The 24,843-nt window shown below is 38.4% G+C and overlaps 1 protein-coding gene across 8 annotated transcripts in view; it reads left to right on the plus strand.

The window, feature by feature from the left end:
• Positions 1–1,528: 1,528 nt before the first annotated feature.
• DDX6 (DEAD-box helicase 6) overlaps positions 1,529–24,843 on the plus strand; it is a 32,972-nt gene continuing 9,657 nt past the window's right edge. For 3 of the 8 annotated variants that reach the window (XM_073239653.1, XM_073239650.1, XM_073239647.1), the window contains exons 1-10: positions 2,389–2,515; positions 4,980–5,448; positions 8,061–8,124; positions 8,961–9,065; positions 18,244–18,373; positions 19,286–19,432; positions 20,414–20,508; positions 21,602–21,724; positions 22,209–22,337; positions 23,380–23,496. In XM_073239653.1, coding sequence (XP_073095754.1) covers positions 5,249–5,448; positions 8,061–8,124; positions 8,961–9,065; positions 18,244–18,373; positions 19,286–19,432; positions 20,414–20,508; positions 21,602–21,724; positions 22,209–22,337; positions 23,380–23,496 — 1,110 coding nt within the window. In that variant the 5' untranslated portion in view covers positions 2,389–2,515; positions 4,980–5,248. Of the gene's footprint in view, positions 1,551–1,641; positions 2,293–2,388; positions 2,516–4,979; positions 5,449–8,060; positions 8,125–8,960; positions 9,066–18,243; positions 18,374–19,285; positions 19,433–20,413; positions 20,509–21,601; positions 21,725–22,208; positions 22,338–23,379; positions 23,497–24,843 lie in introns of those variants that run through there. The other 5 variants (XM_073239651.1, XM_073239648.1, XM_073239652.1 and 2 more) reach the window with 5 other exon arrangements.

The following is a 24,843-nucleotide window of genomic DNA, read 5'->3' on the forward strand; positions in this document are numbered from 1 at the left end:
GTATTCCATTGTGTGTATGTACCACTTCTTTATCCATTCATCTACTGATGGACACTTAGGTTGCTTCCATATTTGGGTATTGTAAATAGTGCTGCGACAAACATAGGGGTGCATATGTCTTTTTGAATCTGTGAAGTTTTCTTTGGGCAAATTCCAAGGAGTGGGATTCCCAGGTCAAATGGTATTTCTATTTTTAGTTTTTTGAGGAGCTTCCATATTGCTTTCCACAATGGTTGAACTGGCTTACATTCCCACCAGCAGTGTAGGAGGGTTCCCCTTTCTCTACATCTTCGCCAGCATTTGTTGTTTTTAGTCTTTTCGATGCTGGCCATCCTTACTGGTGTGAAGTGATACGTCTTTGTGGTTTTAATTTGCATTTCCCTGATGATTAGTGATGTGGAGCATCTTTTGTGTGTCTGTTCGCCATCTGAATTTCTTCTTTGGAGAATTATCTCTTCACATCCTCTGCCCATTTTTTAATTGGGTTATTTGCTTTTTGGGTGTTGAGGTGTGTGAGTTCTTTATAGATTTTAGATGTTAACACCTTGTCAGATATGTCGTTTACAAATATATTCTCCCGTACTGTAGGATGCCTTTTTGTCTGTTGATGGTGTCCTTTGCCGTACAGAAGCTTTTTAGTTTGATATAGTCCCATGTGTTCATTTTTGCTTTTGTTTCCCTTGCTCGAAGAGATGAATTCAGGAAGTTGCTCATGTTTATATAAGGGACCTTTCTTTTTCATCTCAAAAACAGCCTCTTCACATTTCTCTATCACCTTTCCTTTGACTGCATGGAAATAAACAAAAAATAAACAAAGACCGCCAAATGAGAACTTATGCAGAGCTTGCTGTATACCAAACAAGCCAGTCACCTTCACTTAGTTCGGTAGAGACCTAGCAGGCAGTGAAAAAAGGGCAGGGCTTCAGGTGTTCTCTGATTGGAGGCTGGTGGCATGGGGAAGCTGGAGGCGGGCTAACTAAAGCGGGGCGTCTTACGTGATTGGCTTGGGGAACATATTTGGCTTTCTCTGATTGGTCCCGAGTTGGAAGCAGGGGCAGAAATCAGGGAAGCTGGTAATCAGGGATCTAGTCCTGCAAGTCGTGGGCCCATCACTGCGGAGGCTGCTGCGGAGGTCGTGGGTCGGAGATCTGTGGTCACACACGGTCTGGCTATTGTTTTGTATATTCAGTCTCTCAGCTGGATGAGACCCAGGTTTTTGTTTTCCTCCGACCCAGCCAGCTTTCTACCTTCAGTTGTTTGTTTTACCCAGAACACGATGGCATTCCGGTTACCTCTGTTAAGGATAAAAGGAGACAGGAGGCTTTGAATAGTATTCATAAGGGTACAAACACGTAAATATCTTTCCAGTGAGGGTCAGCCCGGAGGAAACCACCGTCTGCTTTCTGGTTCCCCATTTCCTTACAGGACTCTTTCTGACTCCTCAGCAGCTTTCCCTTCCTTTGGGGACCCGCCCCCTCTTTCTTCAAGGGCTGCCTGTTGGGGCCGGGAAAGGAAGGTCGCTGCCCCCGGCCCCCTCCCCGCGCCCCCAGGTGAGCTGCGCGGCGCGCCTGCGGCCGGGTCCTGCCCTGCAGCCCCTCCCCTCGGTGTTCCCCCTGGACCACCCCCCCGAACCCCCGCCGCGCCGCTCGCTCTCCGGTCCCGGCCGGACCCCCTTCCCGCCCCGCGCGGCCGCCTCGGGGCCACTGGTTCCGCGCGTTCGTGGATGGCTCGGACGCGGCGCCTTGGTCCCGCAGCGCGCCCCCGGCCCACGGGAGATGTCAGGTCAGCTCCCCGTCCCCGAGCCGCTGCCCGGGGAGGCCGTTCTCGGAACGTGCCCTGGTCAGGAATAGGCAGATCGTCTGTGGTCAGAACCCCGGATCCCACTTTGGGGGGAAGGCAGGGCGGACGCTTCCCAGCCACCACTCCCCAGTCTTTCTCCTTAGCAGAGGAAAAAGCAGCCTTCTTCCCACTTGGAAAGGAACCCATATTCCTTCAGCTGTCCCTCAGCTCGGGCACCCGCGGGTGCCCTGTCGGTGGAGAGCGCGGCCCCCCATCTCCTCGGGGAGGTTCCTCGGCAGGACGTCTCCCGCGGCAAAGCGGGCGAGGCCGCGGCGGGCACAGTGGCGGCGGCCGCGCTCCTGCCATCTTGCGTGGGGGAGGGGCCGGGGCGGCCGCCATGCGGAGCAGCGGGAGGGAGGGGACGGCGGCGGGCGAGGGAGGGGGCGGAGGAGCCCAGTTAGCTGGTCCCGGGCGGCGGCTCCGGCAGCGCCGGGAGAGCGGGCAGCGGCGGAGGTGGGCCCGAGGGCCCGGGGAGCCGGCGGGCGCGGGCGGCCCGGCCGTGGGGGGGTGGGGGGCGGGGCGGCGATTCTAGGGCCCGGGTGGGGGTGGGCGGAGGCTTCTGGGGAGGAAGGAGCCGCCGCCATTTTGGGAGCTTCGAGTCAACAATAAAGGACCGAGGGTGCCGAGCGGGAGTGGCCTCGGTGGTAGGACTCGGGCCGGAGACGCGGGGCGAGCGGTGAGGTGGTGGGGTCGAGGTCAGCGGTGCCGTCGGGGCTGCGGGAAGCCCCTCGGCCGGCCTGGGGGCGCCTGAGGCGGAGGCCTAGGGCCTGGCCGGGCCTGGGGGAGGGAAGGCGGGCGGCGGGCGGCCGCGGAGTGGGGCGGGGGCCGCGGAGGAGGAGAATAGAGGACTGAGTGCGCGGCGGAGGCCGCGTAGCAGCGGGCGGAGTACTCGGAGCAGCCTTAGCGGAGACGAGGGGCTCTGGGACCAGGGGGCGGCAAGGACTTAGGGGGTGCTGGAGGTTCCAGGGTTGGGGGCGGCAGGGATATGCCGTGTTGGAGGGCCGGCTGGAATAAGGCCTTGGTCGATACCAAGAGGGTGGTTAGGGCCCCCGACTCGTGGAGGGGAGAGGGGGCTTTCTGAGTTAGGGGTTTCTCTTTGGGACCTTGCAGGGGGAGTCCCTATTGTTTCCTACCCGCGGGGCTGGTTCCCCGCTCTTGTTGCGCAGATAGGGTTGCAGAGCCCCAAACCTTTTGTGTGTGTGGTCACAGGGAGCTACTTGAAGTGGGGGGTAGGGGGACAGGGGAACCAAGAAATTATTGGCCTGTAATTACGGGGTTCAAATCGTTGGCCTGTTTCTGTCCCTTGTTGCCCCCTCCTTTTCTCTGGCCACAGTCCCTTTTTCCCTTCCGAATAAAACAGTCACTTAAACTTGGAGACCGAGCTTAGAGAAACTACGCTGCATTTGCAAACAAAAGCTCTTGTTGGTAATGACGATACCGATTTGGGTGTCAAACTGCCAGTTGCTAACTGGGAAGTGCTGTAATTAACTCTGCGAGGGGCTCCTCCAACCAGTTCACGTTTCGTTCGTATTTTTGAAGATGTAGAAATACAGCTTGCAAATCTAAATTGGGAAGGGGTAGGAGGGATATTTACTTGAAGCTGCAGTGCAGGTTTCACTTTAATGGGAGAGCAGTTATCGTCACATTTGGGGTCTAGGGAGACATGAGGTCTTAATGTGCATGATGGAGAGTATAATGTTAATCTTTAGAGGATGCCTTCTTCATCCTCTTAGTGCTTTGCCAACAAGTCTTTGCGAATTACGTGATATTGTTGATCATATTATATACTTGTCAATACAGGAAAACCATTTACTCCCTTGAACTGAAATTAGGTGGCTCTTAACCATGGTTTGCTTAAGAGGTCAGTCAGATTCTGGTAGACTGAATTGTACAGCTTTGTGTGTGTGATAATCAGGATTTGCCTGTGAGCAGCTTTATTTTCAATGTTGAAAAAAGAGTATTTTAGAAAAATGTTACTGTTTGAGAAGTCTTGGTGTATGGCAGAAATAATCACTTCTAAGTTAGTGTATTTTTTGTTAAGAAATGTGAAGGAGTTAAAAGAACAAACCCATCAAAGGCCTTTATTTTCTGGCCTTGGTAAATTGTGTCTTTTTCTATATTTTAAAATAATTACGATTTGGGGAATAATTAAAAATCGGGGAGGTGGACCATTTCTTTTTAAAAACAATTATTAATTAGTACTGAGTTTCCTGGAAAGCCTGATTAAAGCCACTAGTGTTTAGCTTTTTACAGTTTTTTGTTTTAACACAGGCTATTCCCTTTTTGTATTTTAGTAATTTTTTAATGATGCTATTAAAGTTAAGATATACTTTTTGAAAGATGTTACTGAAATATAGCTAACACTTAGCATTCAGATTTTACCAAGGTAGCTAAGATGTTACTGAAATATAGCTAACACTTAGCATTCAGATTTTACCAAGGCAGCTAAAGATTTTCTTTGCTGTTTTTCAAGCGGAAGATTTTGACATGTAGACATACCTGTATCCTTTGACTGCTTCAGTTACTGTTTTAAGGGGCAAAAACTTCTGGGAAAAAGTAAATGCAGTTTTTAAAAACAAAGTTTAACTTAACGTAGTTGAAATTCATAAAAGCACAAATGTGTTTTTTTTTTCCTGAAAGCATAAAGTTAAAAGCACACTTAACTCTTCAAGGATTCTCAAGAAAGAAAAAAATATTAATGAATTGAATTGCCTTGCTCATGTGTAGATTTACATTAACAAAATTGTGTGATACTTCACTGAGTTGTACTGCAATTAAGTGTGATGAATCATTGGCTTGTAGAGTGGTAGGGACTTTTAGAGAATTCAGGGAGGAAACTGAAGGGAAGAGATTGTCATTTGACAACTAGTGCTAATTTAATCACAAAATCTTTCTACCTAATCTATGGGTTGCTTTGAATGGTCAATTTAAAATGTTTGAGATTGTTCTCAATTGGTTTGGTTTTTTAGGTATCTTAACTTTTTTTGTCTCTCCTACCTAGCCTGGCTAGTGATTTGGTCTAAGGGCAGCCGTAATCTTAATTCTTTAAAAGAGATTTCGCCTAAAGGGAGGTTCTTTAAATGGGAATGTTTTGTTTTCTAACTTTCCTGCTTGCTAATTAAATTTTTTATTTGTTTCAGATTGAAGTGAGTGAATTCAGATATATAACAACCTTGTTAGAGGGCTTTTTAAAAAAAAGTTGATTCCGTGCATGAGAGCAAGTTACTGCTGCTTACCGTTCAGAGACTTACAGGTGCTTGCCTGCATTGCAATAAAGGACTCATATATTGAGCAAGACTTATATTTATCTCTTCGTTTTGGAGAGCCTAATAAACTGTTATTACAGTTTCTCTACTGACTTTCAAAAGTTTTTGAAGTTTGAAAGAGACATCTTTACAGTTAATACAGCATGAGCACGGCCAGAACAGAGAACCCTGTTATAATGGGTCTGTCCAGTCAAAATGGTCAGCTGAGGGGCCCTGTGAAGCCCAGTGGCGGCCCTGGAGGAGGGGGCACACAGACACAGCAACAGATGAACCAGCTGAAAAACACCAACACAATCAATAATGGCACTCAGCAGCAAGCACAGAGTATGACCACCACTATTAAGTAAGTGTTAGAGTAAGTGATGAACACACTTGGGAGACTAAGGAGGTTTCTTTTTGTTTGTTGCTGACTGGTTTACCTTAAAATAATCATCTTGATTCCAAATAGAGGACAGATGATTTTATTTTATGGCAGGTAGGTATTTGTAATTGAATAAAGTACTTTCTGGCATAAGTAATTCAGGTTTATTAAGTGTAGACATAGTTGATGTATATTAATTTTATATAGATTTTTTGAAACATTTCTTGCTTTGATAGCTCAAATTATTGTGTTTTTTTCCAGAATGGCTTTTGCCTTAGTGTTAAAACTGCACTTCACTGTAGTTTAAACAGCAGTTAAAGTCGATTACAAGTTTTAAATTTAAAGACTTGCCCAGCCTTCTGAACTTCAAACATACTCAGAAAAGTTTTCTATGACTTTTTTTTTTAGCTTATGGAGCTTTGCTTTTCTGCTTCAACATAAACTTTCTTTTTTAACACGTACATACATAAAATAACGAGCAGCTATATATTATAGGGAAATCAGGATTTTGAACTCTCGGAAGCACCCCTGTCCCAAGCCCCTTTGTTGACTCTAAAAACTTCAGAGCCTTATCGTAGTAAAGAGTATTTTTTTTCTTTTAAAGCTGAAAGTTTGTAGGCTATTTGTGATCTTAAAATGTACACTTTAAATTATTTGAATGGTAACTGCCAATCTAAGGACATAGTTAATGAATTGATTTCCAAGAGAATTAGCTTGCTTACTCAGAGAATTGGCATTTTTGCATATTCTGTTATTTTTGAGGTAAATCTTTAAATTAGTATAGAAACTAAGAATATTGTCTAAGTTATAGTTTATCTTGACCAAATATGCATAAGCTAGCAAAATTTAGCCTGTTTTTAGTTCTAAGGATAGAAACATAAAGCTGTTATTTCATTGTATTTTCTACTTAAGTGCTGATTTGAGACAACAGTGGTTTTTGCTTGCTTGTTTGTTTTTTCCCTCTAGGATTAATGGTCTTTTCAATTCCATGGATTTTTTAAATCTCAGTTTAAGTGTCATCTCTTTCATGAAGGCTTCTAGATACAATCCCTTGTCTCAGAACTCTTCTAATGCTTACCACTATCACTTATTCTCATTTTAAATAGTTTCTTTTTTTAACCTCCTAAGATTATAAATTTCTTATGGAAAGATTTTGCATTTTCACTTTAAACTTTTTATTGAATTTGGCAGTGTGGCAATAAGCTGGCCTACTAGGATGTTCATCTGACGTTTTTGCTCTTAAACCTTGGTGTGGTATGGCTGAGGTGTACCTTATGGTTTTAGTGCCCCTGGAGTTGGTAACAAAGTTACCTGTGTTAGAGTGTCTTGGCCTGTGTGGGACCTAGCTTTAAAATAAGTGCTTATCCTTCTAAATCAAGATTCTTGAGACGTTTTGGGGGCTCTGATAATAGTTGCTATAATGAAATCTGAACATTTTTATTTTAAAGGCAACCCAGTTGGAAACATCATCTGCTTTATTGACTATCTTTTTTCTGTCAGACGCTTTTGGGTGTTTTGAGGTTCTTGGCTGACCAAAAAGAGAATTAAAAAATTTTTTATTTCCCTTGTTTTTACTCTTTCATAGTTTCTAGCAACCCCAGTAAAAAAGACTGAATATACATTAACAGCTAATACTGAGTTCTTACTTTGCCAGGCACTGTGCTGAGTGCTTTTATAAACTACTTGATGCAATTCTTAATGCATTTGATACATGAGAGAATGGAAGCTAAGAAAAGTAACTAATGCAAGTTCCAGAACTAAAAAGTAGTAGAGTCAGGGCTTGAGCTCAGGTATGAAACTTCAGAGCTTTTGTTTTTTTAACTAGTTACCAGAAGTTAGAAACTCACATTCCTATAGGACATTGTGCCAAATGAGAGGGTACTTGCCCTTTTTAAAGGGGTTAACCACTTAATTTTAAATTCTAGTTATTAAGCTGTATCAAACTTACTCCATATAGAAATTTGGAACCAATTGTTAAAGCTTCCATTTTTTATGAAATGCTAGGATCTGGATTTCTACATGAAATCTCATTTTTTTTTTATCATTCATCTACAATTACATGAGGAACATTATGTTTACTAGGCTCCCCCCTTCACCAAGGCCCCCCCACACAAACCCCATTACAGTCACTGTCCATCAGCATAGTAAGATGCTGTAGAGTTCACTACTTGTCTTCTCTGTGTTGCACAGCCCTCCCCGTGCCTCCCCCCACATTATACATGCTAATCGTGAAATCTCATTTTTAATTGTTGGCAACTAGTTTTAAGTTACACATTGTGTTGTCAAAACGTTGGTTATCTGTTCTAATGATAGTTGTACTCTATTTAATACACTGCTTCTATGAAGTGGATGAATGCCTTGTTCTATTCTGTTCTTGATTTTTTTAAATCCTTTTTAGATTGTTCTTTTATAAAAAGAGCAGGTTTTCGCAAGTTGTTCATCTCTATTAACTATGTTTTTATATAAATGATGATATAGTAAACTTACTGTGCTGTTTAGAACCTAAATTGTAATTGACATGAGCCATCTTTATATTACTATAGAATAGTTACACTCTGAATTCTCATACTTCAATTTTACTTTATTCTCTCTAGACCTGGTGATGACTGGAAAAAGACTTTAAAACTCCCTCCAAAGGATCTAAGAATCAAAACTTCGGTAAGTTGTTTGTAATATTCAAGTGGGAAAATAGTGTGGAGGCTTTAAAGGTAATGTAGTTAATAATAACAATAGACACTGTGTTTACTCTGAAGTAAGTTAAAATGGTTGAAATTTTATAGATCATATATGATGAATTGTCAAAATTTTTCACTATTTGGAGGAATTATGTTAATGTAATGTGTGTACATATATTAAAAATATTATTTACACATAATGTGTATCTTACCTAATTTATGGATTTTTTTATGGCTTCCAAGGCATTTTCTCAAAATTGTCCTTTGTGTCCAGAAACACAGTAAGATTCAGACTAGGTAGGTGTTATTAACATTTTGTAGATGAGAAAACAGAATGTGAGAGGTTAGTTCTCCTAGCCTAGTGTTATCAGCCAGGGGTGATTTTTGTCTCCTGGTGAGTATTTAGCAGAAGCTAGACAGCCCCCTTAACAGGAAAGAATTTTCTGGCTCAAATACCAGTAGTGCTGACCTTGATAAATTCTGGTTTAGACAAGGATGTTTGTAGGCAGTGAGTGGTGGAGCGAGGGTTTCACTCCACATCTTGTGACTTGTAATTCACAGCATGATACTTACATAGAAATAACAGGATTCCACCAGTCTTTAGAAGAAAGAATATGACAATAGGGTGGCCTTTCCCAAAAATACAGTTTTTAAAAGGCTCATGTTAAAGAAAGAGTGGTTATTCTTCAGGAATAGTTAAAATAGAGAACTAATCTGCATTTACATTTTATAGGGTAGGTAAAGAAGTAGTCTCTCCAACTTAAGCATGCTACCAAAGAAACAGTTGTATTTTATTTTTTTTGTTGATTGTTTTACTAGGATGTGACTTCCACAAAAGGAAATGAGTTTGAAGATTACTGTTTGAAACGGGAGTTACTGATGGGAATTTTTGAAATGGGCTGGGAAAAGCCATCTCCTATTCAGGTATGTTTCCCCTTTTTATCTACATAAAATGTGACGAGTTAAGCCTTACCTACTTTTCTTTTTAATCTGTGGGGATGATACAGTGAACCAACATTTCTCTCGTGTGTGTACACGCACATATACATGTACATACACACACTTTTTTTGAACCTTAGAAATGGCCTATTACATCAACATTTCAAATGTATATATCATATACACTTTATATGGGGTATATCCCCATATATATATATGGGATACAGGCTTACCCCATTTTACTGTGCTTAGCAGATACTGCCTTTTTTTTAAACAAAATGAAGGTTTGTGGCAGCCCTGCATAAAAAAGCATTTGTTCACTTTGTGTCTCACATTTTGGTAATTCTCACAATATTTCAGACTTTCATGGCTCATTAGGTGGATCTGATCAATGATCACGATTCACTAGAAGCTCAGATGATGATTAGCAGTTTTTAACATTAAAATATTTTTAAAATTGAGGTATGTACATTGTTTTTTTAGACATAATGCTATTACACACTTAAGAGACTATAGTGGGTACACCATATAGTATAAACATAACCTTTATATGCATTGAAGACCAAAAAATTCTTTTGACTTGGCTGTGATGTTTGTTATTGCTGTGGTCTGGAACTGAACCCACAATGTTTCTGAGGTGTTCCTGTGCTGTGCTATATTACCCTAATACAGTTACCTTCAGTCAGTTTAACATCAATATTTCTCTCATCTGTCATTTGTACTCTAATTTTTAATTGACTCCAAAATGTCCTTTATAGCATTTTTTTTCTCTTAATGGGATCCATCCTGGGATCAGGTATTACATAGAGTTACATCTCAGCCTGTTTTAATTGTGAACATTTCCCTAATCTTTTTTTGTCTTTTATGACATTGATATTAAAAATACAGCCCCATTTTTTAAGTAGAGCATTCCCCATTGGGTTTGTCTGTTGCTATGTGATTAGATGCAATTTACACGTTCTTAGCCAGAATACTGTAGAGGTCACGGGATGGCTTCTCAGTATCACATATGGAGGCAGTGTCCATCCTTTCCTCATGGGTATTATAATGTTGATCACTCTTGTCAAGGTGGTGTCTGATTTTTCTTCTGGTATACTTGTTTTATTTCCCTCTCCCTTGACATTGATAAGTAGTGGGAAGCATTTTAAAACCATGCAAATATCCTACTCTTCATTGAAATTTCCCCCTAGTCTTAGCACCCATTGACAATTCTTGCATGACCTAATCTTTTTTTTTTTTTTTTTTTGAGAGGGCATCTCTCATATTTATTCATCAAATGGTTGTTAACAACAATAAAATTCTGTATAGGGGGGTCAATGCTCAATGCACAATCATTAATCCATCTCAAGCCTAATTCTCGTCAGTCTCCAATCTTCTGAAGCATAACGAACAAGTTCTTACATAGTGAATAAGTTCTTACATGGTGAACAGTGCAAGGGCAGTCATCACAGAAACTTTCGGTTTTGATCACACGTTACGAACTATAAACAATCAGGTCAAATATGAATATTTGTTTGATTTTTATACTTGATTTATATGTGGATCCCACATTTCTCCCTTTATTATTATTATTATTTTTATTTTTAATAAAATGCTGAAGTGGTAGGTAGATGCAAGATAAAGGTAGAAAACTTAGTTTAGTGCTGTAAGAGGGCAAATGTAGATGATCAGGTGTGTGCCTATAGAGTAAGTATTAATCCAAGCTAGACAAGGGCAGCAAAACATCCACGGATGCAGAAGATTTCTCTCAAAACAGGGGGGGGTGAGGTTCTGAGCCTCACCTCTGTTGATCCCCAATTTCTCACCTGATGGCCCCCCTGCAACTGTGCCTGTCTTAGGTTGTTCCTCCCTTGAGGAATCTTACCCGTCTCTGGCTAACCAGTCATCTTCCGGGGCCATACAGGGAAATGTAAAGTTGGTAAGTGAGAGAGAAGCCATATTGTTTGAAAAGGTTAGCTTTTTTACTTCTTTGCAGATTTATGCCCTGTGGCTTCTATGCCCTGCACTTGTCTCAAGGTATCTTTACCACCTGGAGGAATTATGATACTCGGTAAATTCGATATGAGGCACGAATTCTATTTAAGGGTTGTAATTAGGAAGGAAGAAGAAAAGCTATAGAGGTAGCAGATGGAAGAAAACATGGGAGGATTGATTATTTCTTTGACGTATCTTCTTGTAGAGTACCTTAAGCATGTATAGGTTTTAAACTACTAACTTGCACACACATATTAACATAATAGGAATATGGTGACATAAACAGTGCAAATCTATAATTACCAGCCATCTTCAGTGGAGCCAAGAAAACCAGTTAGGCACCCTAGGCATTTGTGAAAATTTGTCTATGATGTGATGGATATTGTCCAACTGTACTTGAACAGTCTGAGAGAAATCAGACAAATTAAAGCAACCCATTTCTGGGATCTATTCACATCCCATATGTTCTTTTAACCGTAGATAGTCTATAGCATGACCTAATGTTTTACTCTCATGGATTATGAGTTTCCAACCCTAGCAATCCTCCCGCATTTGGCCCTATAAAGAAGAGGGCCAAATCTCCTTCTTTCCTGCTTATGTTTCTATACATTATCAGTATGTATTCAAGAGTTTTTTTTCCCCCAGTGGTATTTTTGTGCTCATATTTTCCCAGATTTGGCCAGTATGACTCTTTCAGAAGCTGTTTCTTGTGTTTTTGTAATGTGTGTGGGGGCCTCCACTCCACACAATTGAATCCCAAGTCCACTGTTTTCTAAGTAAGTTTCTGGTAAGTCTTTTTAGAGCAGTTTTAGGTTCACAGATGTTAAGTGGAAGATACAGAGATTTCCCATAAATCGCTGCCCCCACTCATGCATAGCCTCCCCCATTATCAGCATTCCCCAAAAGAGTGATACATTTGTTACAACTGATGAACCTCCATTGACACATTATCACCCAAAGTCCATACTTCACATTAGGGTTCATTCTTGGTGTATATTCCGTGGGTTTTAACAAATGAAAAATGGCATATATTCACCATTATAGTTCCATACAGAGTAGTTCATTACCCTCAAAATCTTCTGTGCAACCCCTCTTCACCCCTACCTCCCCACTTCATTTTTATTGAGCGCTTCCTGTTTGGAATATCATGATGCCGAGCTTATCTGTAACCCACCCTGCTCCAGCCTTAGAATCAGCCATTTCTTCAAGGAGCCGTGAATCGAAATAGTTGCGGGTAGTATTGGAGACCAAAATCTGAGCACTGGGTGTGTTCCTTGCTCCTTGGCCTTTTCAGTGGAAACAGCAAGGCAGTAGATGTATGTATACACATATATGTGTACACATACATGTAGATATAAGCATGCATTATACATACACAAATTTGATAAGTGTGTTTGTTGTCTTCATGTAAGTTGATACTGTTGAATCCCAGCTGTACTAAGGACAAACGCTGGAATAATTGAGCACTTTTTCATTGAGCAAATGTGTTGAGTGACCTAGAAAGTGTTAGACACCTCGGTTGTTGTGATGAACAAGACAAATAGGGTTCCTAGACTGACAGTCTACTGGAAAGGACAGCTGATGGTACAGGTGATTTCGGTGTTATATAATGGGCCCATTTCGAGTTGAAATTGCACATAAACGTGGCCATTAGAGGGGGCTGGAACAACCTGGAAGAAGTGATCCATATTCTAAGCAGAGGGCACTGGGATAGTGATTGCCTAGGGGTGAGAATGTACCTTTGAGGACAAACTGAAAGAAATATATTATGGCTGGAGAAAATATCAAGATAATGTTGAACATAATCAGATAAGCAATTTGAATATAGATACTAAACATTTAGCAATCTTTTCCATAATGTAGTTCATATTGATCTGTTGTATCATTTGAAATGAAAAGTTTTGAGAGTTCTACTGTAGGGAATGTGCCATTCAACTTTATCTCCAGTTACAGCTGACACTTGAACAACATAGAGGGTTAGGGGCACTGACCTTCTGTGTTGTCAAAAATCTGTATTAACTTTAGATTCCCCGCAGATTTAATTACTAATAGCATGGTGTTGACCAGAAGCCTTACTGATAACATGAACAGTTGATTATTTCACTTTGTATGTTACATATATCATATACTATATTCTTACAATAAAATAAAGCTAGAGAAAATAAGCTTTCTTACATTGTTGGCAAATCTCCAAAAATTTTCCAGTGTATGTATTTACTGGGAAAAAAGCCACTTATAAGTGGACCAGCACAGTTGAAACATGTGGTGTTTCAAAGGCCAACTGTACATATTATTAGCCAGTACATGGCAGGAAATAGGCTCTCACATGTTCAGTTGTATTGTGAAAGTTTTGATAAGTTATGGTTAACATGTTTGTAGGTGAGTTGGTCTAGAGAACTGTTCAGGAACACTAGCTTTGTAGTCAGAATGCCCAGTTTAAATCCCAACTCCACTGTTTTCTAAGTTGATTGTCTGAGATCTCGCTCTAATCCTTGGTTTCCTGACCTGTGAAAAAGATATATATCATAAAGTGGTTGTGAAGATTAAATGAGGTGATTCATGTTAGTACGCTTAGAATAGTGCCTAGTGCATAAGTGCTCAGTGAATGTTATGGGTTATCATTTCATATAGAAGTTCTATCAAAAGAGGTAGATTAAGTTAGCCAACTTCATCTTTAAGGACTTCATCTTTAATGGATCTTTACTGTTGCCTGCTTTTGTATTAAAACTTAAAGACTGTTATTAGTGCTCTCAGTGTTAGTATAGCAGGTAAGCTGTTAACTTTTCAGCCACTTAGCCAGTCTGACATCCAGCTTTTTCTGTAAAGTAGAAATAAGTAATCTCTCTCACAAGGCTTTTATTGTAAGAATCAATTGCAATGTATAAAACAAAATATTTTGAAAGAGCAAAGCACTGTATGTGACTAATAAAGTATGATTTTAGGTTCCTAAGGCCACCAATCATGTTGCCTTTTCTTCACTATTTTGTCTGAATCTGTGGAAAACGCAAGATAATCTGTTTCTTAGAATCCATTCAGTATAACAAACCACAAATACAGGGTTTTAGAACAACAACAACAAAAAACAAATTCTCTAGTGAAATCTCACCTTGTAGACTGGCTGGCTGCCTTCTGTTCATTCTGTTCTTATCTACCTTTTCACCTTATATGGTTTCGTGTTGTTTTCTTTTTCTAAAATGTGTCTATTGTCATCTATAGCACTTAGTTTTACAATTTTATCCAGGCATATTTTATTTTCCAAATATAAAAGGCTTGATCTGATGGATGTCATCTGCATTTGAATCTTTAAGAGATGGGACTTAGTTGCAGTTGGCTATCAGATTATTGGAAAATGAGGCATTTTAAATTACACCCTCTCAAAAGAGGATTTTACATCAACAGGCCTGAACCAGACAGATAGGTTGTTCCCACACCTTTCTTTGGTGCAGCCATCTGTGACTCTAGTTCTGGGTTTGAATGTTGTGCCCAGTCGCATTACTGTGCCATTCTAAAGGCATAAGCTTATAGGAGCACAGACTTCTTTGGATGGCCTAATTAGTACCTCTGTTTTAGTCTACTTAACATTATCAAACCTTATATTAACTTTGAGATAATTGAGAGATGGCAGTTCTTATCTGCTTCTAGATTCTAGGTAAAGCTTTTGAAGACTTTTTAGATAAGAAGGTGATGAGATGGCAGGTATTCCATTATTGAGGGAAACATGAAAGTTCCTTACTGTTGGCAACAAAATTTTGTATCAGGTCAAATTTTTAATTATTTTGAGGAATTACTTTGTCAACCAGGTATAATGAGAATTCATAGCTTGTTATTTATGGTTAGGGATTATAGCTCTCTTAATCCTTTTGTATGTCATTTCTTCTGCTGACATGGATTTATTAATGGCTAAAAGAACTGTTTTCCTAAATTCTCAAAAAAAAAGTCTTAAAATGCGTTTCCCCATTGGTTACTATGGTAAAATTGGGGGTTTCCTTGAGTTAAGAGAGATAATTTTTTTAATTACTATCTTCCATCTCCTTTTTTCTGGGTAGCAGTTGATATCTCTGACAACCATCACTACCTTCTCCACCATATCCATGTTTTTTCCCCTGAAATTAAGGTTCTTAAGCTCAGCCGGACCTAGGAAGTAAAAACAAGCAACTACTCTAAAAGTAGCTAGTTGGGCAGTTTAGAGCTTTTTAGGTACCACACTTGGAAAATGCCTCTCAGTACTAGGAATTGGAAAGTTTATTGGTTGTAGGCAGCAGAATACTACTTGTTTGTTATAGACAACAGAAATCTACTTGGGCTAACTTAAGCCAAAGGAAATTTATTGAAAGAGCATCAGAAGTTAATAAAATTGAGAAGTCTGGAGAAACACAGAATTGGCCAAGAACTGAGGAGCTCTGAAGCGCTTAGAAAGCTATAAATTGTCATAGGATGCACTGTAACAGTTTAAACTCTTAAGAGGAAGCATTCAGCTGGCCTGGCTACAGTCAGTGTCTACCATTTGCCTGAGGAGATTGACTAGACTATCTGTTGGGTAGGTGGAGAATAATTCCTCAGAAGGATGTTAGGGTACTACTAAGAAAGGGAAATGGATACTAGAGTAACCAAAACACAACAATTATGTATTGGGTCAGTCCCAAGACCTTACAGTGGAACGTGGACTTGGAGAGCAAAGGTGGCAGAATCAGACCTAAGGTTGTGGGGGTTTTTTGGTAGCTTTATTAAGATACAAATCATGTATCACATGGTTCACACATTTAAAGTATACAATTCTGTGGTTTTTAGTGTATTCACAGTTGTTAAACCATTACTTCGATCAATTTTTAGAAACATTTTCATCACCCCAAAAGGAAAATCTTTTTAGCAGTCATCCCTCATTTTCCCCTAGCCCTAAGCAACCACTCATCTGTTTTCTGCCCTGTGGATTTGCTTCTGCTGGACATTGCATATAAATGTAGTCATCCAATACGTGGTCTTTTGTGATTGGCTTCTTTGACTTAGCATGTTTTTCTGGGTCATCCATTTTGTAGCATGTATCACTACTTGGTTCCTTTTAATTGCTGAATAATAATCTATTGTATGGGCATTTATCTAGGAGTGGAATTGCTGTTTCGTATGGTAACTGTTAAACCTTTGTGGGAACTGCCGGACACTTCCAAAGTAGCCATACGTTATTAGTGGTAGTGTATGAGGGTTCCAGTTTTTCCACATTCTTGCCTGCATGTTGTTATTTGCAGACCTAAGTTCAAATTGGGATTCTTTTCATTTCTGGCCTTGTAACCTTGGGCAAAACAGTTAATCTCTCTGAATCCATTTTGTCAGTTGTAAAACAAAAATACCTAATACCTAACATGAAAGGATGTAAATAATATAAAGTATCTAAGTATCTAGTGTGGTGGTCAACACGTGGTTAAGTCTTTAGATTTTTTCTGCTTCCTTCCTCTGTTCATCATGCAGCTCCCCACGATTTCCACTTGGGTTTCAAAGTTGTCTGAACTTGACTTGAATTCTCTTGCTTCATATTACTTAATCTGCCAGAAAACAGTGGTAAGACATATTTGGATGTGCTGAGTTCCTTGGCTGCTAATCATCATGGCCACCATTTGGGGCACAATATCAGTGTATATTAATTTGCAGATTAGCTTGGTTACTTTGTAAAAGCCTTATCCTTAAACAGTTTCTGTAGAGCATAAGCTATCAAAAAGAGCAGGAGAATAGAAGTTGCTAGCCTTAACCCAAGTCAAAAGGTGAACCCAAAATGAGAATTAGGATAATCCCAGTCTAATTCTACCCTGCCTTGCTTCATTTATAAATTCTATACTTTGAAAGACCTGACTCGGGAAGTCAGTGGGAGACCTTTGGAGACGACCTAGCTTTTTTTCCTGCTATTGAACGGTGTGCAGGAAGCCTATTTAAAAATTTACATAGAAGAGAATGAACCCCAGGGTAATGGGCCTCTAGAGTTGACTTGAAGTAGGAGGGAAGAGTTTAAGACCAAAGGGGCCTAATTATTTTTGAGTGGCTTTACCGTAGTAAGCAGACTGTTTAATGCTGGTTATAGGAACAGGATAACATCATTATCACAGTTCTGAGAGCTATTTATTCTGACCATATGGAACCCATCTGACTTCTGTAATTGGGGTTCTAGGTAGCATGAGTGTCATGTTGGGATGTGAAGGTCTTGATGCTTATAACTTAAGGTGTTTCTACAGTAAGTTTTAAAATGCTGGAGAGATTTCTCAGTCATTAGCTAAGGCACAGAAAGAACTAATTATTACAGTGATTATAAATCCCTTTCCTGATTTATTATCCTAATTTTTTAGTTTTAGAAATTAAAGTTTTAGTCTAAGAAGTAAAAATATTCTACTTCTACCCTGTTTATACCTGTTCTGCCTTTTTATTTTGTTTTTGTATATGTATAATTTTCGGTAATTGTTGGGAATCCATTGCTGTTGTCTAGGAAATTTGTCATAACTAGGAAATATTTTATCTTCTGCAAAACACTTGACAGACTAAGCCAGATGTGAAAGTGAAATGTGAAACCTTTGGCAGTCTGACCATGGATTAAGATAACTGGAATAGAATTGAGCCTCCACCTGAGAATATTTTAGGACAGAATTTGGCTGTGAGGCACAGACATTGGAGATTGATATAATATAATACATGAAGTAGGACCTGAGGTTAAACTTCTGTAGTTTATTTCCTGTTCTGTGCAAGGATAAGTTGTCCAAGCTACAGTTTTTCACTGGGATCGAACTGGCATACTAGTCTCAAAATATCACAGTCTTCCTTGTATTGTTTGTACCATTTTTCTCCGGTTTTTAATTGTGAAGTGTCTTTTGCTTTTTTCTCTGTATATTTAAGTCTTATTTATATGTCAGTCTAAATTCTTCCTCTTTGTTGTTTTGTTGTCAGTGTTCAGCTTCCTTAGACATACACACGTATACACTCACGTGAACAATTTTTATTACATTAAGATATAATTTAATATGTATTCTGTAAGTATTTCCAGTAAATATTTGTTGGTAATGATGGTGATATTGAATAATCCTGCTAATTTACTTGGTCTCTACTTAATTCTTCTATAATGCAAATGTAGGACACTTTAAACCATACCGAAGAAGAATTTGCTTATGTACTGCTTTTATTCACAAGTAATTTGCATTGTCTTGTCTGTTTTATTTAGGAGGAAAGCATTCCCATTGCTTTGTCTGGTAGGGATATTTTAGCTAGAGCAAAAAATGGAACAGGCAAGAGCGGTGCCTACCTCATTCCCTTACTTGAACGGCTAGACCTGAAGAAGGACAATATACAAGGTTAGTTGTCTAAACTGAAAATGGTGGATTAAATCTTGCAGCTATGTAGGAGTATTACCATCTTTTGAGTCAGAATTTACATAATCTGGAATTAGTATTTACCCTTTCTTTTCACAACTTTTGGCCTGGTTGTTTCATAAAAATGATTCCCAGGTTTTTTAAAGAAATTTCTAGTTTTCAAAGTGCTTTCACATATTGCAGTTTTGACAACATTTCAGTGAAATGGGCAAGTAAGTATGATTGCCCTATAGTTGGGAAAGCTAAGATTTTGAGAAGTTTATCTGATGTTGCTAGTGGAACTGAACTGTTTTTTGTGGCAGCTGAGTATCTGCAGAGCCCCTTGTAGAAACATGACCTCTTTTAAAGACTTGTGGTTTGGGAATTTTAAGACCTTCGGCAGTAGGGAAGAAACAAATTTCCATACCTCTACCTAGAGTAAGCTAATTAAGTTTTCACCTCTAAAGCTTTTTCTTAAATGTTCAGCTTTCTTGATCTATAATTGCTATTTCTCCCATCTTCCCTTACTTTTTTATATGATATAAGCAGAATCCAGACAGCAGGAGTTTCCTATTTTGGTATTTAGTGAGTCTCTAGCTGAAATATTAAATTAATAAACTTTGAGCTAATGGTTGCCAGTTTATAGAACCCTTTAAGAGTTTGTAACTAAAAAGAGTAAAAGATTTATATAGCAATATTACTGAGGAAAAGTCTAAATCTAGAATGCTATAATAGGTTCTGTTTTTTGTTTTTTTTTTTTCCTGATTTCACTCACGTTGCTTTTCAAAACTGGTTAGGCCTATTATGCTTCAACTTTTTAATATGTCTGAGTATCTAGATTGCAAGGGGCAGTGTTTTCTGTAGCTCCTTAAACCCTTAAGATGTACTTTTTTTCTGTTGTTTGATATTTTCCAGCAATGGTGATTGTTCCCACTAGAGAACTTGCTCTACAGGTCAGTCAAATTTGTATCCAGGTCAGCAAACACATGGGAGGGGCCAAAGTGATGGCAACCACAGGAGGAACCAATTTACGGGATGATATTATGAGGCTTGATGACACAGGTAGGAAATAATTGCTGTCCAGTGGCTTAAACTCTCTGAGTGCAGTTTCACCCACAGGTTCATCCTTTCAGTAACTTAAAAGTTGCTTTTAGAATAAGTAATAGAAACATTGCAGTAGAAAAGTGAATAAATGAAGTGAAAAATGAAGTCGTTGAGTAACCTTCAAAGAAAATGAGTGGAGTGTCTTGTTCAAAAAAAAAAAAAAGACGATAGTAATTGAAAGCATATTTAGCCTTGATAATAATTTTTAAAAATGTAATTAAAACAGCCAATTGATATTGTGCCTATCTAATTGGCAAAGTTAAAAAATATTAATAACCGTTTTTGCACATTTGTGGAGAAATAGGCCTGTCTTTCAGTGTGGGGGTATAAATTGATACATGGTGGTCCGTTTGGCATTATATTTTGAAATTATAAATGTATATGTTTTTAAGAATCTTGATGAAATGTAATTGGGCAAATGCAAGGCTGAAGATTAGAACAACCGAAATGTCAGGAGATTGGCTAAGTACATTGAGGTACTATCTGAACAGAATTCTACACAGTCATCAAAGGCTTGAGGATTCATTTTCATTAAGTCTACCATGGATACATTATTGAGTTAAAAAAGATAATAAACAGTAAAAATGAGATCCACTTACATAAAATAATAGATACAATTCTAGTCAGAATTTTATATATGATTGACATTTGTTTACTTAGACTATTTTTCGCATTGCAGTTATTTAAAGTGATTATATATTATTTGATCCTTTTATTACTCAGTGGGAATGTAGAGGTGAAACAAACAAGTATTCTCTAGCCAGTCTAAGATGAAGTAGAAATCCATATCCTAAAACACCTCTCTGCCTCTTTGTTCTTACCTCTACAACAGTGTTTCTGATTTTTTTTTAAAGTATATATGCATGATAAACTATGAAATATAAACTATATTGCTCAAGCTAAAATTAATGGGAATAAATGTTTTCTAATCTTGTGTAGTGCACGTGGTAATAGCTACCCCTGGGAGAATCCTGGATCTTATCAAGAAAGGAGTAGCAAAAGTTGATCATGTCCAGATGATAGTATTGGATGAGGTACTGTCTCTTCATTTGTATAGACACTATTCTGTGCTTTGTTAATAACTGTCAGTAAATAAAACAAAAGCTCTGTGTTTATAAACCTCCAATAAATGCATGACTCTAGTCAAACTATTTGCTTATAAAATGTGGTTTGTCCTTTGTAGGCATTTATAGAAGTAGTTGAGCCTTGTGTCTTTTTCTTAGGGATGCCAGATAGTTTAGGTTTTATTTGTATTTTCAAGAGGAGGAGTTATTGAGTAACCTTCAAAGCCAGGTTCATTCTAAGTCTCCTTTCTTTCAGTGATACTTTTTAAAAAGTACGTTTTTGTCTCTAACCCCTTATTTAGTATGTGCTGCTTTGTATAGTTTGGTTTTTGTCTTTTTTACATGTGTTACCTCATCAGATTGTAAGTGCCTTTTAAGAATTTATTCAACTCTGTATCCTTGGGATCTAGAAGTGTTTTAAGCATATGCGCATCAGTGCTAATGTCCTGAAATAAAGTTAATCTGCAGTTGGTCTGTGTTTTAGATAACTAGATCAGGTTGATCAAGGCCTAATTCAGATCAGGTTTTTGAGTAATGAGAGAAAACATTCATTCGTCACTCTGCTAGCATTAAGTGCTTTAAACATTTCTTGGGGTTTTGTTTTTCTTTTACAACACTATAAGGTAGGTGTCCTATATAGTTACTATAGTAAGTAGACATCCTGATTTTAAAATTGTAAAAACAAATATTCAGTAGTTAAGTAACCTAACATAGTTAATAAGTAAGGGAAACAAGATTTTAACTCAGGTAGTTTGACTTTAGAGGCTATACTTTTAACCACTATACTATACTCCCTCTCTAATGGGAATCAGATTAGAATTCTGCTATGGGAGCAAGGATTATATCTGTGTAGGATTTTTTTTTTCTCTAGAAGATAGGTATTATAGACTTCCCCTCTAAATTACTGGGAATTTGTCTCCGTGCCATCGGACTATGCAATGCTATAGAGACTTACAGCTTTCCGCCAGGAGCAGGCCGCGCATGCTCTTGTTGGATGATGCCTCCTGACCAAAGACATCAGGCATTTCATTGTTCTTAAAATTGTCTTCTCTGTGTACTGCAGGCAGATAAGTTGCTGTCACAGGATTTTGTGCAGATAATGGAGGATATTATTCTCACGCTACCTAAAAACAGACAGATTTTATTATATTCTGCTACTTTCCCTCTTAGTGTACAGAAGTTCATGGTGAGTAAAATCTGAACTTGAAAGTAGTGCCATCCTCTTGACCATGAATATACCTTTATCCATAATGACATTTAACTATCAGTCTATGCTATATGCTGATTAGTCCAGGTTTTTGGCTTTTTCTTCAGCTGATCAGTTAAGGCTTGTTACATATATATTAACTGATTTTTAAAAATTAATAGTTTGATTAAATTTCTTCATTGTTCATTTAGCTTAGGCTGATAGCCTTGGTGCTAGATAAACTGATGACACGTTAATCCTATATACAAAGTACAAAACAGTAATTTAGCTATAATGTTAGAGCTCCCCATTTTATGTAATTTATTTCTTCCATGACAAATTATGTATACTTGTTTTGAAGTGATCTCTATCCCTTAAAGCAAGAGTTTATCAGACAGAAATGTATAGGGTATATTTTGAGTATAAGAGATACACTTTGCTTTCTTTTAAGTGTTAAACTTTTCTTTTTACCCCCCCCCCACAGAATTCCCACTTGCAGAAACCCTATGAGATTAACCTGATGGAGGAACTAACTTTGAAGGGAGTAACCCAGTACTACGCATATGTAACTGAGCGCCAAAAAGTACACTGCCTCAACACACTTTTCTCCAGGGTAATAGTCTTTAGCTGCTGAATATTATCATTACTGAAACCTAATAAAATAGGCAGTTCTGTCAGTTTTCACATTGTTTTCAGTATGAAAAAGAGTCCTTAGCTATTCCTGAAAGGAAGTTTCAGTTATTGATCTGAACTTGATACTGTATGACTGACAAGTCACAAGCACTTTTTCTTTGATTCTGAAATAATTTGACTAATTACAGTTATCTCATTTTTTGCAGATTTTGTATTTGCAAATTCACTTACTTGCCAAGTTTATTTGTAACCCCTTAATCAATACTCAAAATGATTTTGAAGTTACTTTTGGACATACTTAGTTTGGAAAATTTGAGTTGTGCATGTTCATAGTTGATGTCAAACAAGGCAATACTGCCTTCTTGTTTTAGCCTTTGTAGTATAAATGAACGTCCTTTTCTCAGTTTAAGTAGAAAATGCTACATTTACTGCATTTTTGTGCCTTTAAAAATTGATTTCATTGTTTAAAATCGCCCCAAGCATAATGCTGAAGTGCTGTCCAGTGCTTCTAAACTTATAAAACTAATGTGTCTTGCAAAGAAAACATGTATTGGATACGCTTCATACAGGCATGAGCTATAGTGCTGTTGGCCATGAGTAATTAAGGCAGCTTTTAAGCAGTAATATGCATAAAACAAGGTTGTCTGTTGATCCATTGATGAAAAAGTTAATGACTAGGAACTTCACCGTGAATTTTCTGTAAGAGCAGTGGTTCTGTACTCACTAATTCAATGTTTACAGCAACTTTATACAATGTAACTACCACAAATAATGAGATAGGCTGTTTTAGTCTTACTACAGTTATGTGGCCCATAGGAAATATTAAATAGTACTATTATACTGTTGTATTACTATTAAGCAACTGAACAATATTTATAATTTTTAGTTTTGCATCTCTCTTGCACCATAAGATTCTAAGTCTTAGACCACGTTTGCTAGTCAGTATTTTCAAGATTTTGGCAAAGTAAATGAAGGTTTTGGTTTTCTTTCTCATGTTTTTTTTTTTTCTCCCCTATGCTCAGCTTCAGATAAACCAGTCGATCATTTTCTGTAACTCCTCTCAGCGAGTTGAATTGCTAGCCAAGAAGATTTCTCAACTGGGTTATTCTTGCTTCTATATCCATGCTAAAATGAGGCAGGTGAGTGGATAACTAGAACTTGCACAAATTTTAAAAATTCTTTCCAAGTCTTTCTTGGATTTTATTTGTTTTAATGCTCCTCCAAATGCCCATAGTTTAAGAATAAATTATTCCTTGGTAGACAGTGTAACCTACCACTATTTTCACTACTTTTTCATTTTAACTCTTCTGAGGTACAGCTTTCTAACTAAAGTAGGGGTAATGATACATATTCTTACAAGGCTCTTAGGAAAATTGAGGTAATGTATGAGTATTTGTAAGCTGTCAGGCATGATACAAATGTGAGGTTTTATAGCAGCAGATTCACAGATTCCAGGAAGAGACTAGTGGTTGGTTACCAAAGGGAGAAGGGGCTGGAGAGGATAGGCTGGAAGGGAGGTAGAAGGGGATTTAAGGGGCATTATGTTTAGCACACGTAATGGAGGGTGGGTCATGGGGAAGGCAGTGTAGCACAGAGAAGACAAGTAGTGACTCTCTAGCATCTTACTACGCTGATGGACAGTGACTGCAATGGGGTGTGGCGGGGGGGGGACTTGATAATATGGGTGAATGCAGTAACCACAATGTTGCTCATGTGAAACCTTCATAAGATTGTATATCAGTGATACTTGAATTTAAAAAAAAAAAGGTTTGGTAGCCCTGAAAAAAAAAATGAGGTTTTATTCCTTTGCTCCCCCAGGTACTTCCTAGGTTTTGCAGTGTTTAATGCAGTAACCACTAGTCACATGTGGCAATTTAAGTGAGTTAACATGAAATGAAATTAAAAATTCAGTTCCTCAGTCACACTAACCACATTCAAGTGCTACATTACATGTGACTAGCAAATACAAGTTCTGGAAAGTACAGATACAGAATATTTACATCATTGCAGAAGGTACTGTTGGACAGCAGTGCTCTATATTTTTAATTTATCTATGTACCTCCTTGGCCCATATATTTTTCTTTACTACTTGACTTAAAAGGATGTAATCTCAATTTCAGAACCTGATTTGATAGAAAATACATTGAATTTTATTTTCTGTAATTAAAACTGTAATAAGAGAACATGTATATATGTGCTAACTAAACATGGTAAAATGTCATGAAAAACTGTTTCTGTGACAGGTTAAAAACTTAACTCATTTGGTTTTTCAAAGATGCTTAATGTCATGAATCATATATCATCACATAGGCACCTAATATTAGAAATTATAACAGGAAGTGAATATATTAAGCAGAAGAGATGCTAGATTTATTGCTTTTGTTAGTTATTGTGTGTTTTCATGTTTTTAATTAAAAAGTAGTTATTTTTAGCTTTTTTTTAAAACAAAGTATAAAGGGAAATAGTAGATGTTATGGTGAAGCCAG

Source organism: Manis javanica, chromosome 6 (genome assembly GCF_040802235.1).
Source record: "Manis javanica isolate MJ-LG chromosome 6, MJ_LKY, whole genome shotgun sequence".
Taxonomy (NCBI): Eukaryota; Metazoa; Chordata; class Mammalia; order Pholidota; family Manidae; genus Manis; species Manis javanica.